Source organism: Ursus americanus, chromosome 2 (genome assembly GCF_024610735.1).
Source record: "Ursus americanus isolate L20-20 chromosome 2, mUrsAme1.1.p, whole genome shotgun sequence".
Lineage (NCBI taxonomy): Eukaryota > Metazoa > Chordata > Mammalia > Carnivora > Ursidae > Ursus > Ursus americanus.
The window spans coordinates 46,548,657-46,567,255 of NC_142128.1; the positions used below are offsets into that span (position 1 = coordinate 46,548,657).

At 52.6% G+C, this 18,599-nt stretch overlaps 1 protein-coding gene across 4 annotated transcripts in view; it reads right to left on the minus strand.

The window, feature by feature from the left end:
• The window catches only part of OLFML2B (olfactomedin like 2B), a 36,579-nt gene extending 22,477 nt beyond the window's left edge, over positions 1–14,102 (minus strand). For 2 of the 4 annotated variants that reach the window (XM_087855915.1, XM_087855913.1), the window contains exons 1-3: positions 13,685–14,100; positions 10,806–11,069; positions 8,858–8,965 (exon numbers count right to left, since the gene is read on the minus strand). In XM_087855915.1, coding sequence (XP_087712041.1) covers positions 8,858–8,965; positions 10,806–11,069; positions 13,685–13,861 — 549 coding nt within the window. In that variant the 5' untranslated portion in view covers positions 13,862–14,100. Of the gene's footprint in view, positions 1–8,857; positions 8,966–10,805; positions 11,070–13,684 lie in introns of all 4 variants that reach the window. The other 2 variants (XM_087855919.1, XM_087855923.1) reach the window with 2 other exon arrangements.
• Positions 14,103–18,599: the final 4,497 nt, after the last annotated feature.

The following is an 18,599-nucleotide window of genomic DNA, read 5'->3' on the forward strand; positions in this document are numbered from 1 at the left end:
GGCTCGGTCTTTAAGCGTCTTTCTTTGGCTCAGGGCGTGATCCTCGCATTCTGGGATCGAGCCCCACGTCAGGCTCCTTCGCTGGGAGACTGCTTCTTCCTCTCCCACTCCCCCTGCTTGTGTTCCCTCTCTCGCTGTCTCTCTCTGTCAAATAAATAAATAAAATCTTAAAAAAAAAAAAAAAGCAACACCAACTGATGAAAAGTCAAAGTCCGGTCAGGTGACAGGGCATCAGCAAGGTCAATGATGCAGTAGCTAAGGGAGGGCCTGTGGTGTGGCCCTAGGACTCCTGCTGGGTGGACCCAACAGCTGGGCCTGCAGAGCCTTACTGCAAAACAAGATCGAGCCTCATTCCTGAACACCTTGCAAGACCCAGCGCTGGCCAGTGCGCTCGCTGAAAGGCAAAGGGGAAGCCCCACAGGTTCAGCTCCTGCTCCCTAGATCTTGGGGTTTCTAGGTCCCTGGAGGGGCCTTCTTCTCCCTGATTTATAAATCCCCAATACCCTTTCTGATTTTAGTAAGGAGTCATTATTTGGGGTTTCCACAGAGGAGGGTTTGATGCAGTCTGGCCTTGAGAACCCAGAGGAGCAGTATCGTTTATTCCCCTCACAGGACCGGCAAAGCCTGCCCACCAGCTGCCTGAATAAACACCCAGCAGGCAGAGGCATCACCCTGTCGGCCTGCCAGGTGGAGCCAGCTGGCGTCCCCCAGGGCAGTGGCAGCAGCTGCGCCCCCTCGGCCACCCCGACTCAGCCACCTCCACCCCGGGGGTGCTGGCCTTGCAGGGCTCCCCACCGCCCCCTGAGATTTTTGCTTCCCTCACACCAAGATCTTTTGTGGAAGCACAGGGGATGCCGCCCACGCGGGGCACTCTCGAATCTGCCCTGGCAGAACAGTGAACCCCATGACCTCATGCCTCAGGCTCTTCCCCTTGGGACAGCTGCAGCCCTGACATTGACAGTGAGCGCAGCTTGGCCCTTGGGCAGTGCTGGCCATGTGGTGGAGGAGGCAGGCATGGGGCCTACCTGGCTCCTGCCAAGGATGCTGGTGGGATGAAGAGGAGGGCGGGAAGGAGGCAGGAAGAGCTGGTAGACAGGGGGCTGGCCCAAGAGGCTGCACACAGCCAGCCACAGCACTTAAAGATCTGAGCAGAGCCAAGGACCTGAGCAGTGTTCACAGAGCATGTGCCACGTACTGGAGGGACCCGCAGTTGGGCACGGGGCCTGGGAGGATGCCCGCTAAGAGCAAGCCCACACTACCAGGAGGGGACACGCGTCTCCCACTGACCACAGCCAGAGGCAGAGATACAAGAGGGGAGGAAGTGTGCAGACCAGGCGGGGTCCCTGGGCAAAGGAGACTGGATGTCAGTGGAGCTGGGGGTGCAGCCGGCACGCAGGTGGTCAGAGCTATGGAGGGTATGCAGACTGGTGGAATGGGTGTGGGGGCAGAGGTGGGGGGAAGCTGTTCCATGGGTATGTGTCCTGACCTTGTCCGGCTGTTGGACAAGTGCGTGGGTGCCTGGGTGAGACCATGTGATAGCATAAGCCGAAAGCGTTGGGACTTGAGGGGGAGCGACCATGGCACAGAGCTCTGGAAGGCTTCTGTGCTCTTGTTTCCCCCCCACACACACAGCGAACCAGGGACGTGGGCGTGGTAAGGAAGGGTCTGGCTCCGGGCACCAGCCCACACCTCCATTACCACCACATGGCAAGTGAAGGGACCCTCCATGTCCCAGCCAGAGAAAGGAGTAAGGATGCCCACCTCCCCAGGCTCGGCCTGGAGAAGGAACGAGGCCCTGCAGGTGCACAGCCAGGCACAAAGCGGGACCTGATATCCCTGGGGCGAAGATGGAGCAGGGCTGGCCCTTGCCATCTCAGAGCAGATATGCAGGTGGAAAAGGGGAAGTGAGCTAAGGGTTCTTGGGTCTGGCAGGAAGGAAAGGTGAGAACCCCCCACTCCCCTGGAGAGGCTGCTGGGCTGTAAAAAGAAGCACTGGACCCCTGTCGGAGGAGACAAAGCCAAACTGCAGCTGGGCCAAGCCTGGGCCCCAAGTCCTTCAGCAGACATGTGTCCCCACACCCGAGGAGGCCACCTGACCCCTATCGCTCGCTGGCTAGATGTGCCCAGGGCCCGATGCAGATGCCAAGCCTGAGGGCAGAGGGAATGGCCTTCCTTGAGAGAGTGAAGTGAGTGTGGGGGTAACGGGATCCTCGGGTCTCCAAGCTCCCAGCAGCTCGCCTGCCCTTCCCCCTCTGAGCCCTTCAGGACACAACTAGGACCAGGTGGCCTGGGACAGCCTCCCCAGCCGACAGCTGTCTCCACCCTGGTGAGAGTGCGGAGGGGGAGAGCAGCTAGAAACAGCTGGTGCCCCCAGCTGACCCAACAGGCAGGACCCGGCACAATCCTGGACCACAGCTGACGGAGCTGGGCAGGCTGGCCTGGGTGCAGGGCCGACAGCTGCCCCTTCAATCGCTCCCCCAACCAAACAGCTTTGAGCATCTAGTCCATCTTGGGTGTCGGGCCCTGATGCTGAAACAAAGCTGATTCAGGCTCAGGTCACCCTCAAGAAGTTCAGAGCCTGGAAGGACAGTCAGACAAGTAAAGAACAAGAAGTCCCAGGCTCCTGATGGTGAATTTTTGGATCAGGGGTAACCTCACCCCTCCATACGGCTAGAAGCTTTTTCGAGGGCAGCAGATGGACGGCTGCCTCTCACACCTTCAGTCTGCTTAGCCAAAAAGAAAACCTTTCATTCCACAGTGACAAATTAGATTCGAAGTATATATAGCCCCAGGAGAGGGAAGATATTCACTTGAACTCATATTCAGATGTAATTGAATTAAATAACATTAAAGCTGAAATGTATCTTAGAAATATTATCTCCAAGCCTTTCCCTTTCCAAGGTGACAACACTGCGGTCAGACAGGGTGGGCGAGAGACTTTTCTCCAAGGCTGTGCTGGAGTAGGAGAGGCATGAAATGACTGACCGCAAAAGCAGATTTGCTCAGGAAGGAGACACGCTTGGGGTGTCTCAATGCGCACAGAGGGCGGGCAGAGAGGGGAGGCCTGGAAAGAGACCCTTCCTGCCCCTAACTCGAGGCCTGGCCTGTGCAGACGCAAATGACATTTTCCTATTAGTTGGTGAAAAGATATATCCCCCCAGAGTCAGGAATGCTCCTTTGATCTTGCCTTTCAGACCAGAAATACAAAGGCCACCAAATCATTAGGTTTGAAGGAGAAGCCTCAGCAATGTCTATGCCACAGCACATTCTGGGGAGCAGGCCAGTTCCGAGCCTGGTAAACATATCACAGACTTGAAATCGTACTTGGATACAACACTATCAGGAGAAGCGGCTTCATACGACACACAAGGTTCCATGGTAACCATCTGTGCTCACGGACAAGTTTTGCGCAGGTAAGGGTGAGAAAAAGAGGAGTCACGCACACCAGAAGGGGCCGGGCTTCTGCAACAGAAATCCTGCCTTGGGGAGCCTGCAGGCAGGAACCTATGTTAAGACGTGGCCTGTGCATGCACACATAGACAAAGGCACGTGTGTACACACTCATACATACATCCAAGTACTTACAGACATGGACAGGTGTGTCCTGCAGCTAAGTGGGGGTGGGGCATTTCTTCCCAACGATTGGCACTTTTTATGGGAATGACTTAATCCTACTAAAACCTTGATGCTAGAAGAGATTACTTTAGCGATCTGTCCCTCTGTCCTTTGCTCCACTTTGCTAATAAATCTGCTCCTGAAAGCAGTACTTGGTGTCAGTGTTGTAGCCCACGCCTGGGTCCCCACGCCTAGGCTCAGGCAGCCCACACGTCTTTGGGTCTCTGTTCACACTCAGAGCTCGGGGGGAAAGTCTTCTTAGCGGAATCAGTGCCATGAACAGGGTTTGCCCTTGCCTTTGGAAGCTGCGGATTTCCCCTGTAGACTTCTAATTCCCATCTCTGCTGGCACCTATTCTGTGTACCCACCCCCAACTCTAAAGCACCCTCATACCTCCTGTATCTTCTTCCCCTTCCCAGCCTCTCCCAACGTTCAGCCTGAGTCAACCACATTAGAGGTTCTTGGCCTGGGGGCGCCTGGGTGGCTCAGTTCGTTGGGCATCTGCCTTCAGCTCAGGTCACGATCCCAGCGTCCTGGGATCGAGCCCCATGTCGGGAATCCATGCTCAGCAGGGAGTCTGCTTCTCCCTCTCCCTCTGCCTGCCACTCCCCGTTTGTACTCATTCTCTGTCAAATAAATAAATCTTAAAAAAAAAGAAAGAAAGAAAGAAAAAAGTTCTTGGCCTGCTGACCACTTTGGATGTTACTCCTACTGGCACCACTTCCAGAGGAACGTCTGTGGGGTTTCAGGCCTCCACTAGGCCAACAGCAAAGATGTTCTGGGGGTTAGGTTTCTGGAATACGGTGACATGGCCCTACTCTGCTACACTCTCCAAGCTGACGAAAACCAGAAAGTCTGACAATTCCAAGCGTTGGTGAGGATGTGTGTGGCACTTCTATATCCTGCTGGAGGGAACTTAAATTTGTACTAGCACTTGGGAAAACAGCTCTGCAACCTCCCCTACGACTGAAGGTAAGCACGACTCGTGTCCCAGTAGCTCCATTCCCACTTACATACCACAGAGAAGTGCCTGCAGGTGTGGGCCAGGGAACACACACAGGGATGTGCATGTACAGGGAAAGCTCCCGGGGCTACTGTGAATTACAAAACTGAAAACACACCCCCTATCCGTCCTCAGTAGAACAGATGGATAAGTTGTGCTGTATTCACACAATAGAATACTGCACAGCGATAAAAATAAATGAACCACAGGATACAAAACAACATAGGTAACTATTCAAAACAAAATTGAAGTAGGGCACCTGCGTGGCTCGGTGGGATAAGCATCTGCTTTCAGCCCAGGTCATAATCTCAGGGTTGTGGGATCAAGCCCCACATTGGGCTCCCTGCTCAACAGAGAGTCGGCTTTTCCTCTGCCCCTTCTCCTGCTTGTGCTCTCTCTTTCTCGCTCTCTCACTCTCTCTCTCTTAAATAACTAAATCTTTAAAAATCAATAAAGTAAGAAAAACAAACTTGAGGGGCACCCGGCTGGCTGAGTCAGGGGAGCACGCAACTCTTGATCTCAGTGTTGTGAGTTTGAGCCCCACAGTGGGTGGAGAGATCACTTAAAAAAAAAAAATCTTAAAAAAACACACACACACACACACAAAACCAAGTGAAAGAAGCCCAAATACACACACAGGTACACACACACACTTCTGTAGGACTCTATATACTTAGAGTTCAAAAATAGACAAAACTGTTATATGTAGGGACACATCCTTAGGTAATGTTTTTTTTAAAAAAAACAAGCAAAGATGAGGATTAACATAAAAGTCAGGATAGAGGTTCCTTTGGGAGGGGTGAGGTGAGGGCATGCTGGGGGGCTAAGCTTTCCTGAGCTGGGTGGTGGTTATGTGGGTCTGTTTTGCAATCATTAAGGTGTACATTTGTTGCTTACGTACTTTTCTACGCATGGGTTACTTTCCCTAAATTAAAACAAAAGTTTAACCAAACTCACTCCACTGAGCAGAGCTCTCAGAGATGATTTTTACCAAAAGGTGAGACTCTAACAGTTTAGATTCTATTTCTCTCCTTCCTTCCTCTTTCATCTGCAAATGGAGTTTCCATTTCTACATCCATACTGGGGGTGGGTGTTCACACGTGTGCCCTCTTCTACTGCCAAGCACTGATCCTACTCTGGGCAAAATGCCCCTCCAATCTGACCCCTTTGTCTGGTCTGACCTCCAAAGCACTCCCCTTGGGATTCTGGAATATTCAAAGACCAAGAGCAGAATTTCACTTCCATTCCTTCTGCAGAGCCCGACGGGAGGACTGTTTTTTCCATTTACCCAACATTGTGCCTTTTCAGTGACTGCAGACTGCAGACCGAGTCAGCCAGCCCGAGCCAGGAGACAGAGGCTGAATGTCACACCGGGAGCCGTGCTCTGCTCAATGGGCCCGGACCCACCTGTGACATCAGCCACACCACAGCACCCTGTGGCCTTGGACGGCCTGCTTTGGGGAGCCTCTCACTCCACTTGAATCCTACTTAACAGGACTTACGGGATACAGACACGGCTCTGCCTAGAAATTCCCTTGGACGAGCTGTTGTTTGAAGCTCTGATTAGGAAAAACTGATGTTTCCAGGGCAGACAGTAGTGACTCAAAGCAACTTACAGGGTTGATTAGAAAGAGCCTTGGCCCAGGAACCAGAAGGCCTGAGCTCCTGCCTACACTTCCCTAGAACCTACCACAGGTCTCACGTCCTGCCCAGCTCACGGGAACAAAAGTGCTCAATGTATATGGGGTGGTTTAAAACCGTAACTGCTATGTAAGTACAGAGGATTGTTACTATTAATATAAAGGGCCAGTTTTTGCTACTCAACATACCATGGTTTTGAAAAAGAGATCACTCTCATCGATATAAGCGAGATTGGTTTTGGCAAAAACCCAGTTACCGTGTGCCTACACAGAGGACCCCATCCTGCCGGGGCAGTGGCACCACAGCAAATCCACCCGCTAAATGCACGCCTATCCTCTGCCAGCAGGAAGGGCTCGCTGCTTGACAAGGCTGGAAACAGACTACAGCCCTTGAGCAGGGCTCTCAGGGGCTGAGCCCCTGACCTTGGCCTCATGAGCACTGTGCTGCAGCCCCAGAGCTATCTTTCCCGGTCTGTGTTCTTGAGACGGAATGAAAACCAAGTGGCCCCCAAGGTCCGGCTATCAGCTTTGTTCCTATAAAAATGCAAACACTTTTTTAAAGGGGGCATCGCACATGTGGATGTCTTTGGGGGCCAAGGGAAAAAGAAGAACTTTCCAATTTCAAAGGTCGACTTGGATCCTGGTTTAATCCCTTTTGAACCCATCTGAAAGAATCATTAGTAGTTTTAAATGGGAGAATGAATCCCAAGCCTGGATGAAGTCCGTTGGTAGTAGGATGGTGTTGACCATTCCCAATCTCTTCACTCCAGCCATCAATGTTGGGGAAGAGAGAGTGAAGATTAAGCCTAATTCTCTTGTGAAGCCCCCTCAGGAAGAGTGGGCTGATGTGGTCCTGTTGGCCACCTGGAACTGTCTAGAAAGCTCAGGTCCCAGGACTCTGACCCTCGTGACCAGACCTGGTAACTGAAATGACTGTGGACCCACCAACCCCCCCAGAGCTGATGGCCATGATCAGAAAACACTCATCACAGCGCTGGGGGAGTTGGGCCTAAGGACGGGTGGACAAGGAAGTGGTGTTCACTTTCTGGGAACATTTTCTGGAGCGTAAGGAGGGTGCTGACACCAATCTCTGCAACAGCAATGTCTCATCATCCAGGTACCAGCTCCCCCGGCAAAGCAACAGGGAGACACCGCACCCACTCACTCCTTGGTCCTAAACCAAGTACCTTGTTTTATTTAAGCGTTTCAAAGCGTTTGCAAAGTCATTAGCTCACTTCTTATCCCCTCGGCAATCATACAAAGCAGACAGGACACCTTTCCCACTTTACAGATGGGGAAACTGAGGTACAGCTGCTCAGCAGCAAACAGAGAGGGGGTCACTCTGTCCTGACTCCTAGTCCAGTGAGTGCTCTTTCCGCCAGACTAAAGGGCCTTTCCTTTCTCCCATCCTACAGCCACTAATCACCCATGAGGGAAGCCCGGCTCCTCCATGACAGACCCAAATATTTTCATGAGGGGTACTGGTATAGCTAATCATCCTGCTATTAACCCACCATTTACAGTAACAGCCTAAAAATTAAATAGCCCTAATTTTTGGAATCACTGTTTCAAGTACCAGTTCAAGAACTGGGTGCCAGTCGACGACACATACCCATAAGCTCCCTATCAGTAAGGCTGATGGTCATCATTCCCTTCCTGGTGACCAAAAGACTGATCTCTGTTTTAAAGGATGACAGCAACAATACAGTGTCAACATTATTATCATATGTAATGACTTCTATCTCGCACCACCACCCCACACACCGGCCCCTGAAAATCACGGTACCAGCCGTGCGTCTCCCAGGAGCCCCGTCAGAACTGCGTGATGTATGTCTGGGAAAATTACACTACCGGTCCATCCTTCCAGGGGGTGAGGAGCCTGAATGCTTTCCAGTGGGGAATGTTATTTATTAGTAATCATTTTTACGTCTTCTTTCTCTAAAGTGGATTTGAAGTGGATCACCACATACAGAGACGGACAGCAGAACGGTTAAAATAATGAAACAAAACAAAACCAGAAGAAGAAATTAACAACCCTATTCCCATAAAGGAGATGCCACCACCTTCAAACCGGAAGTAAGATGCTTATTATACTTTGATTATTTCGTTTAGCCCTGAGTTCCCTGGAAGTCAAGGTAAAAACAGAAACACGTTGGTTATATGGCTCTTGTCCGTGAAAAAAGAAGGTATTTACATTTATATTTCACTGATTCTCTGTCACCAAAAATTTGGCATGATTTCGGATGAGTGTTTTACGTGTATTTTGTCTTTCCAAAGAACAAGACGGGTTAAGTCTAGTCAGGATATGTGCTTTCTGAAAAAATATTGTGGGAAGTTTGATACACTTTGGACCTGATCAAGAGAAAGACACGGAGGGGTGCCTGGGTGGCTCAGTTGGTTAAGCATCCACCTCTTGACTTCGGGTCATGATCTCAGGGACCTGGGATCAAGCCCTGTGTCTGGCTCTGCACTCAGTGTGGAGTTGGCTTAAGAATTCTCTCTCCCTCTCCCTCTGCTCCTCCCCCACTCACATTCTCTTTCTGAAATAAATAAAACTGAAAAAAAAAAAAAGCATACAGAAACCCAAAATCTTTCTTACCTCCTCCAGTTTATCCATCCGCCCCACCAGTTTGGTAGTGACGGAATGCAGCTTCAGGAGATCCAGGCCATAGAAAGCTCCTTCCAGCATGTCTATGATGGTGGAAAGCTAGGAAGTAGGAGCAGGGGGTTAGTCAAGGGCTGGATTGAGACAGACCCAAGATGAGACGTTTCCTGTCGGACCCCCGTGCCAGAGGCTCAACAGGGAGGTGGCTCTTGGAAACTGGTGCTTGTGTAGGTGGTGGGCACATAAGCCAGCACAATGGTGGGAGGTAGTCTGCCAACTAGAATACTCGCATGAGAAATGGAAGAATCCTGTAAGAACAAGTAAAGCTGTTCTTCACCAAAATCTTCACCAAACTGTTTGGACGCCTTTTATTCTGTCAGTTGAAAGTAGTGCCTCTTTTTTGTTTCTCAAGATATCTAGCACTGCACCTGGCCCACAGCAGGTGATCTATAAATACTCCACAGCGTGGCTCAGGACCTTCGATGCCTGAGGACGTGCTTCTGAAACACTCACCTTCATTCTCTGCTGAAGGCCTAGAACATACCAACGGTTTTCCCTTAGCACTAAAAGCTAAACTGACCCTGGGGTAAAGGAGGCCCATTGACCCATCTCTGAGATGGCAAAAGCTGTCACAGGGCCCTGGCCTTTGTGCCCATAGCCTGGGAGGATGGTGGCTGAGGCTCTGGTGGCATACAGGTCACACCAAGTGCAGGCAAAGTGGCTGATCAGAGATGCCTGAATTGAGCATCCCTGCCGAGAGCCAGTCCCCAGAAGAGTCTGCTGGACACACTAATCCCCCGGCCTTGCGATTGGATGAAGAATTCCATGTATGAGACACTCGTGTTTAGACCTCCTTCCTCCCCACCAGAGGAAGGCAGCTCAGTTGTGGGTGGGAGCCACAGCATGGCTTCTGGTTAGTATGCACTGTGAAGATTTTCTGACTCCTAAGAGAAGATTGTTCCAGAAGCCCCCCAGAGCCCTGACAAGCCCGTAACGGGGTGGTCCACAAAGTAGTTCCGTGGCAGGACTGCAGCTCTGTGAGGCAGGCTGAATCCCGGGACAGGATGTTAAAGCATCGTACTGCGGAACCCCATTCTGCTTGAAGGGAATCAACGACCACCAGTTACGGTGCGTGTGGCTGGTGCCAGGCCCCTCAGTGGCCCTTTGCGTGGTCATCCGTGAGCGAGACTAGTGGCTGCTGACCCCGACTGTCTGTCAGGCATTGTGCCAAGTGCTCCCTAGCCGCCATCTCAGCCACCCCACAAGGTAGATGCTATTATCCACACTTCCTATGCAAGGAGACTGAGGTCGGGCAAGTTAGGTGCCTCGAGTAGGATCACACAACAAGCAGTGGCAGAGCAATGGTCTGAACCCGAATTGGTCTGACCGCAAGACCAGGCCCAGGCCACAAGCCCACACTGCCGAGACCCGACGAAGCCCTCGGCCAACCCGTGCAGTGGCCTCAAGCAGGCCTGAGCTTCCCCACCCTGTGGACCAGCATCACAGTTCGATACTGACCCTACAGCAGGCCCCAGGCCTCTGCTGCCCTGGGTCACCCCAGCCCTTGTGCTGAAGACTGCCAGGCTTGCTCCTGTGTCTCGTGCCTCTGTGGGGTGTGTGCTGGGCCAACAGTAAACCATGGCAATAATTCTCGAGGAGAAGAACACTGAGTTCTTCTGGCCTCTGGGCCTGACAGCTGCTCACAGGCCCAGCCTCCCTGGCTCCAGAGGGAGAGGCAGGCATACTTTGCTCTCATCATTCCCCTCAGACATCGGGATTGCAAATGACCGGTTTGCCAGATGATCGGACACAGGCTCAGCCCGCTAGGTGCCGGGGCCTGACCTATACAGGCTAAGCCAGGTCCCCTTAAAATCCCTGCAAAACTCTGCCGGACCCCCGGGTCCCTAAGGCACCCTCCCACTCGCCCCACCCCAGGTCCTACCTTCAAGTCCCGGCTGTCCGCCGCCCGCAGCTTCTGGAGCCTGAAGTCTCCCTCACAGGGATTGAGGGCTGACGGGGGCGCCACACACGCACACTTGCAGGACGAGCCTGAGGTGATGGTTTCCACGGTGTAGAAGTCCTCCTTCCTGGAGGTCCCCTCATTGACCCTCTGGCAGGCATCTCGGCCCAGGGGTCTCACCACACACTTGCACTGACAGTCCGAGCCCTCAGACACAGCCTTGACCTTGTCATAGTCTCCCAGCAACTAGACACAGAGACAGAGAAAGAAGGGGTTGGGTGTGCAAACACAAGTATGGGCCTGGCTCCTAGGAAGGCTCTCCCTTCACCGTGTCAAACGTCCTGCTCTAGCCAGAGACCTCAGGCAACTCCGAACAGTGGGGAGAAGAGGTCATCAGAACACAATTTGCTGACTCTGAAATTTCCTTGAAGGCGCTTAGGAGTTCGGCTCTCTTCATTTGTCTTGGAACGCAGTGCGTTTCTCAGGGGGCCTTAGGCTTTCATCATTTCAAGGGAAAAACAAATGAGCCCTTGCCTTTGCTAGAACCCAGGTTGAGATTTAAAAAGGAAAGGACGGGCTGAAGGGAGGATGGCAAAGCTGAGATTCCAGTGTGAAGGCTGCTTGCTTCTAGCCTCGTCCCCTCACGGACCACTCACGGCGTGCCTACTCTGGGCAGTGCTAAGGGCTCAGAGAAGGAAGCAGACGGGCCAGAGAGCCCACTTGCAGGAGCTCACGGTGCAGCAGGCATGCAGATCACAGCCACACCAAGCAGAGAGTGCCAAGTACCCCGATGTGATGTAGTGCAGCGGGGCTCAAACTGGCCAGAGTGGCTCCAGCCGAGCGCCAGAGAAGACTTCTTGGAGGAGGTGGTACTTGAACTGACCTTCGAAGAATGGTTTCTTTTTTCTCTTTTTTCAAAGATTTTATTTTATTTATTTGTTAGAGACAGAGAGACAGAGCACAAGCAGGGGGAGCAGCAGGCGGAGGGAGAAGCAGGCTTCCCACTGAGCAAGGAGCCCGTTGCGGGACTCGATCCCAGGACTCTGGGATCTTGACCTGAGCCAAAGGCAGATGCTTAACAAACTGAGCGACCCAGCCGTCCCCAAAGGATGGTTTCGATTTGGAAAAAGGAAACTGGGAGAAAGGAGACAGGCCCGGAACTCAGTAAGGTTTACTCAGCCTAAGGATTCCTTTGGCTCCTAGAACAGCTTCTGAACCCAAACCCTAGGCCAAAGCCAGGAGAGCGAGCTGGCAGCCCTTGCACTCCTACAATGCTAAACATTTCCTTCTGAGCACTTGCCCCTGCCAGCCTCCCCCCCGCAGGAAAGCACAGGCTTTCTGGAGCCACCGTCCTGGGCACTTGCTGGGGGAAAGGCTCCTCCCCGGCTCCTCTGCCACAGACCCTGCAGCCCCAGCGCCATGGAGCTCTCCCCTTCTAGGCATGGAGAAGGGTTGCCTTCCTTTGACTAATGACCCTGGCAGGCAGGCACAGCCCTTGTTGGAGTGGGAATGTTCCTGGGATGCCGTCTGGGGGGAAGAAGGCTTGTAATGTTTTTCTTGCAAAGGTTGGGTTTCTTCTAACACTAATATTTGTTTTAGAGCTGTTGTCAAATACAGAATGGATCAGTGGACGCTGGAGTTACAGCGCAGGGTGGCTGAAGCGGCTGGTCTTTACGGGCTGACAGACAGTAAATCGTGGCTGTCTGCTCGCTGAAACTCTGCCTAGATTCCTGCAAAGCCCGCTCTGGGACCCTGGGTGGATTCCTTCCTTTCTGAGACTCGGGTTTCGGGAACACTTTCGTGCATGGTCTTCTAGAGCCCCACTGTGAAGGATTTTTATGTCCTTTCAATTTAGGAGAGAGCACGAGGTTATCGGGCTATGGGGCATCTATCAGTGTAACTTCCAAAGGAAAAGGGTGAGGAGACTAGTGTTTGATACACGTCACAGTTGTTCTTCCTCCGGGAAGGAGACAAGACCCAGTCCAAAGACTGAGCGAGATGCAGAGAGCAGGACAGGCCCCCTCCCTCAGCCAGCCCTCATCCTTAGGATGATGGCAACACCCACCACACATCATCAGGCGGGCTGCGGAGCACACGCACGGAACGCTCCAGAGAGCGGTCCCTTGCAGGCACCTGGGGGGTCAGAAAGACCTAGCTCTACCCACCCAGATCACTCCTACTGTTCCAAGTCTTACTGTTCCACGGGTCCTTTGCTAACAGAACGGGAATAAGAATGTCCGAGGTTGAGTCAAGCAGAGTACTTTGTAAAGGGACACTTTACAAACCCCTTCACTAAAAGCTGTCACTCACCCCCCACCGACCATCCGCCAGAGGTGAGCGGATCTGCGTTTCCACCCTGCCTCCCTAATACGCAGGGTCTTGTCCCTTCCGCCTGTGCGGGGCCACCTGGCAGGCATCACACCTGCTGCTGTTCTGTCTTCACCCCGCTCCTCCCTGGTATGCGTCTCACTCTGGGCCGTCAAGTGTCACCCCGGGGAGAGCCATCTGCCTCCTGTCCCACACGCCCGCCTGTTGTCACGTTCCAGTTCCCACGAACAGCCACATAGGCCAGAGATGGCCACGCTTTCACAACCCTGGAACTAGAGGTTTGGATGATGATTTTTTTTTTTAACCCCTCTTTTCAGGGAGCCCTGTGGAGTCTTGCCTTCCTCCTCTCCTTTCTCTTGATTCGGTAACCTTGAAAGACCCCATGACGCCGGGAGGAGGACCCCGTCCCTTCGCTGAAGAAACGCCTCCGGGACGGCACCGGGGCGCAGCGGCCGCCGCCGAGGCTCCTGAGAGGGCCACGTCCGGCTCCCGCCCGCGCCCAGGGCCGGGGGTGGCCAGGGTCCGCCGCCTACCTGCGACAACACGTTCTCCTGGTTGTCCGCCTCGTTCTGCAGCGTCTCGTCCTCCGTGGGCGCCACCGTCGGCGCGTCCGGGGGCTCGCTCGTCCCGGCGGGGGGCACGCTGGGCCCCCACTGGACCCCGGCCACAACCAGAGCGCCGCAGAAGACCAGCAGCAGAGGCTTGGCCATGAGGGACGCGGGCAGAGGGGCTGCGCCCGTGGGAGAGCGGCGGGCTGGGGCTGCGGGCTGGCACTGAGGCGCGAGGGCGGCGCGGCCCGGGAGTGGCTGCTCAGAGCGCTTGCTGACGCTGGGCGCGGCTGAGCGCGGCGGGAGGGTGCGCCCCCGAGCCCCCGCTCATGTCCTCTCCGGCGCGAGCCGCCGCGACTGTGCGGCCCCGGCCGAGAGCGGGGCGCGGGGCGGGGGCGCTGCCGGGCGGGGTGGGGGGGGCGGCGGCGGCACCGGGAACGAGCGCGGCGTCCGCCCGAGGGCTCAGGTGGCAGGCGGGGGACCGGGCGCGCGGGGCGCTGGGGGGCGGGGGCGGGGCGGCGCGGAGGGAGGGAGGGAGCGAGGGAGCGAGGGAGCGGGGAAGGGGAGGGGAGGGGGTAGGGGCGGGGCCTCCATTGTGCGGGCTGCCGGAGTGCGGCTTGGAGGCGCGCGGCCCTCCCCGCCCCGCCCGGCCCCGCTCGCCACCCCCGCCGCCGCCGCCGCGGCGTCCCGGAAGATTGGGGTTCCTGTGCGGTTCTGGCCGGGAGCCGTGCGCCCCCGGAGTGGGAGGCAGGCACCGGGCGCTCTCTCCGGGCCCGAGCCCGAGCCCCTCTCCTCGGCCTGCTCCCTGTATTGCACCCGGGGGAGAAGGAGCTTTGCTCTCGGCGTCTCCGTTCCCGGACTGGGCTCTCGGCGAGAGCTCTGGCAGCTTTGAACTTAGCGCCGCTGCTCGCTTGCCGGCCGGCCGGCCGGCCTCCGCCGCACAACCTGGCAATACCTCCACCCAGAGGATGGCTGGTGAACTCCCTGCCCGAGTGTGTCCTGATTTGTGTAGATAGTAAGTACGAGGACCGTGGCTGTGAATCTCTGACGCTCTGCGTGTCCCCGTGGGCGAAGCTACTGCCCGAGAATCCAGTGATTGTCCTAGGGACCAGGTCTTACTATCTTCCTGCTTTGGGACGGGTCTCAGTCTCCGTCGCTAGATGACCCCCGAGAGGGCATCCACTTTCAACGGTGTGCGATTATGTTACAGTGTCCCTTAATTAGTGTCCCTTTTATGAACCTACTGTAAAGATTAATAATGTGTGAATCTAAGGAAAGACACTGTGCCTTCCGGGACAACTGTCACCCTGAAAATATTGAGCACAGCCAGACCCCTTCAAAGATGGGAAAGGTGTTATGAATCTGGGGAGATAGAACACCTTGCCTCTTACACTAAGGAATGAGCGTTGTGATAATCAGTGATAAAATAAGCAGACTTCAGCTCATGTAAATGATGATTGTTGACAGACCTATAATGATAGTCTTTATTCATAGGCTTTAGTAGTTTTTAAAAAAGTCCCAGTTCGTGGACAGAAATCCAAGGTTCTGGGTGTCTGGGCTTGTGGAAATGTCTCTCACACAAACACACGTACACACGCAAAGTACTCTATAGGACTATCAGATCGTTTCTGAAACTAGATGGGAATAAACATCTATAAAATATAGTCTTCAATGAAAATAAGTGTCGAATGTTGGCTAAGTGCAAGACAGCAAGCTAGGTCGCTAGGTATTTAACAGAAAGATAAGCATGTCCGTGTTTTCCAGGAATGGGGTGGGAGTGAGGAGCTAAGCAGAGCTAGGGGGCTCAAATTTTAAATTTTAAGTCAGGGTGAGAGCATTTCCCAAGGGCGTTAGAGAAGGTAGAGGTCCCCTCTAGCGGGAGGGTCAGGACTTCATGGAAGACTGACGGTGGAGGCGTCTGGGATGACGGGAAGGTTTCCACAAAGCAGGTGGTATGTGAACAAGAGGTAGGCAATAAAGAGAGGCCACTGTGGGCAGAGACAGCAGCCTGAGAGTGGATGTTCAGATCTCAGACTGGTGGGCACTTCTCAGGGAAGATTTTCCCCGACTCCAGCTCCGGGGCCATTCCTCTGCGGTATGCTCCCATGGTATCTTGTACCCTTTCCTCACAGAATTCTGAGAATTCCGTCTTCTGTGTGGGTGGCTTCAGCAGTGTCTATCTTCTTCTCTGGAATGTAACATCCGTGAGGGCAGGACTTTTGTCTGGTTCTGTTCACCGTTACATTTCCAGAGGTTAGCCAGTGCCTGGAACCAAGGAGACCGTCCATCAAACTGGTTGGATGAATGGGAACTACAAGAGGTCCCGTTGGATATATCCCAGTTACTTTCATAAAGACCGTCTTTGTATCCACTAGGGTGCGTTTGACTGCAAGGAACAGAAACTCAACAATGGCTTAATCAAATATGAATTTATTTTTCTCTCACTCTAAGAAGACTGGAAGTTGGCCATTTTAAATTTAGTTCAGCAGCTCAGTGATGTCATCAAGGACCCAAGATCTTTCCACTTTCCCATCTATTATTCTTACAGTACTGGCTTTTTAAACTTCATCATAAGTGGTTGAAGCCAGTGCTGCCTTACCCCTTTGCCATTCTCTTCTACCAGACATTCCAAGTTCCCAATTCCTCCTGCAGCTAGGGACAGCCACGTGATTCAGTTCTGGCCAATAGAATAAAATAAATCTGCAGAGTCTAGAAAAGGTATTTTGCCTCCTGATAAAGGAAACAAATGAGAGAGAGGAGCTCTCTGATGCCCCCACTTTCTGTGTTTGATTGTGGTCATCGTGCCTGGAGCAGTGGCAGCCCTCTCATGACCATGAGGCCTTTCTCCTATTGACCTGAAATAAATCTCCAGGGTGCCTGGGTGGCTCAGTCAGTTAAGTGTCTGCCTTCAGCTCAGGTCATGATCCCGGGGTCCTGGGATCAAGCCCTGTGTTGGGCTCCCTGTTCAGCCAGGAACCTGCTTCTCCCTCTCCCTCTGCCCCTCCCCTGCTTGTGCTCTCTCTCACTCTCTCTCTCAAATAAATGAATGAAATCTTGAAAGGAATGAAGAAATAGATCTTTTAAAGCTTTGTTTTAAAGTTCAGTCCTATGGTCCTACACAGAACATGTCTAAGAACTTTACAGCAAGAGATTATTTTTTTTCACTTAAAGATAGAAACCAAGTACCTTCTTTTTTTTTTTTTAAAGATTTTATTTATTTATTTGACAGAGAAAGAGAGACAGCCAGCGAGAGAGGGAACACAAACAGGGGGAGTGGGAGAGGAAGAAGCAGGCTCCCAGCAGAGGAGCCTGATGGAGGGCTCGATCCCTGGACTCCAGGATCATGCCCAGAAACCAAGTACCTTCTAAATCTCCTCTTTCTCGAGCAGACTACACCCATGTCACCTTCTATCTCCATTTTATTCACCTGTTTCTCAGACCACATGGTCTTTTAGACCTACCATTCTACCATTATTCCGGTTATTTTTTTTCTAGAGAGGCCCCAGTTTTGAGTAGATGTTAGGGCATATTGAAACCATTTTTTCCTCTTTTTCCAAACACTTATTTTATTAATGTAGCCCAAGATTGACTTTGCTTTTTTGGCAGTTACATTGCACCAATGATTCACATTAATTTATTTTTTTAATGTAGTTTTTTCCTTCTTTTTTTTTTTTTAACATGAATTTTATGCTGGTTTCCTCCAACTTGTGCTTTCCAGCTATGTTCTTCTTCTTCTTTTTTTAAATCCAAGTACAGGCCTTTACATTTTTTCCCACTGATTATTATGATGCTTTTGGCCCATCTTTTCATCCTGTTGAAATCTTGCTGCTTTTGCCCTTGTCCAAGTTTTCCAAATTAAATAAGCATGGTTTCTGTCTTAATTCAAATCATTAATTTTAATAAGTCATATTCATTCGAATAGGGCCAGATTCTAGAGTGCTAGGCCCAGAGTAGGAAAAGTATTTCCTGATTGCTATTAACCCTTTGGGTGTGTGATTTTTCAAGTATGCAGAGGTGTTGGTGCCTAGCCCCCATGTCTACGGCATGTCTACAAGCATTTCTCCAGAGACTTTTATCACTTACCTTTCAGAAGTCAAGATACACTGCCTGTGGCATTCCTCCCACCTGCCGGTCTGATCACCTGATTTGAAGATCCTGAGGAGAGCTTGGTTTGGCTTTAGAACATCCAAGCTGACATACGACAAATTCCTTGCATCCTTCGCTCAGCACCTAGATACTACTTGACTTGATCCTTAGCATATTAGTGCAAAATAGGTATTGCTCTCCCCACTTCACAGATGAAATCACTGAGGCATTGAGACAAGGAGATGTATGATGGCTACTCTTTACAGAATGTTTACCATTCGCCAGGCATGATTTGATGTTCAAAATACCCCTGAGGCAGGTAGTGTCATCCCCTTCTCAAAGATGGACATGCTTCCTATACAAATGTTCAGAGAACAGGGTCTCAGAAAGCCCTGAACGTGCCGCCGGAGACCCGGGGCCTTTACCAGCCAGCAGGGTGTCGGGTGCTAGGGATCCCTCAGCTGCTGCCTCCACCAAGCCTCCCCAGCCACGTTTGCTTCTGGCAAGAGCATCTGTTTTCCAGTTTATCTGGGAGGCTCTTGGCTTTGCTCGGAAATGTCTGCCTGTAGAAAACCGAGGCTTCATTTGCCAGGTGGGGCTGGGGTGGCTATAAATGACCGGCCACCTTAGTGAGTAATTTAGCAAATGCACCTGCCCCGTGGCAGCGGCATCAAAGAGCAGGGCAAAATCCCACGAGCAACATCATTCTGCCATCCCCCTTCCCTGGCCCGCTGCAGTGTGGGAGCCCTGCCAGGGAGCTGCCATAAAATGCTGGAAAGGGATGATGGAACGCTCGCCTGAAAATGAGGTCTTT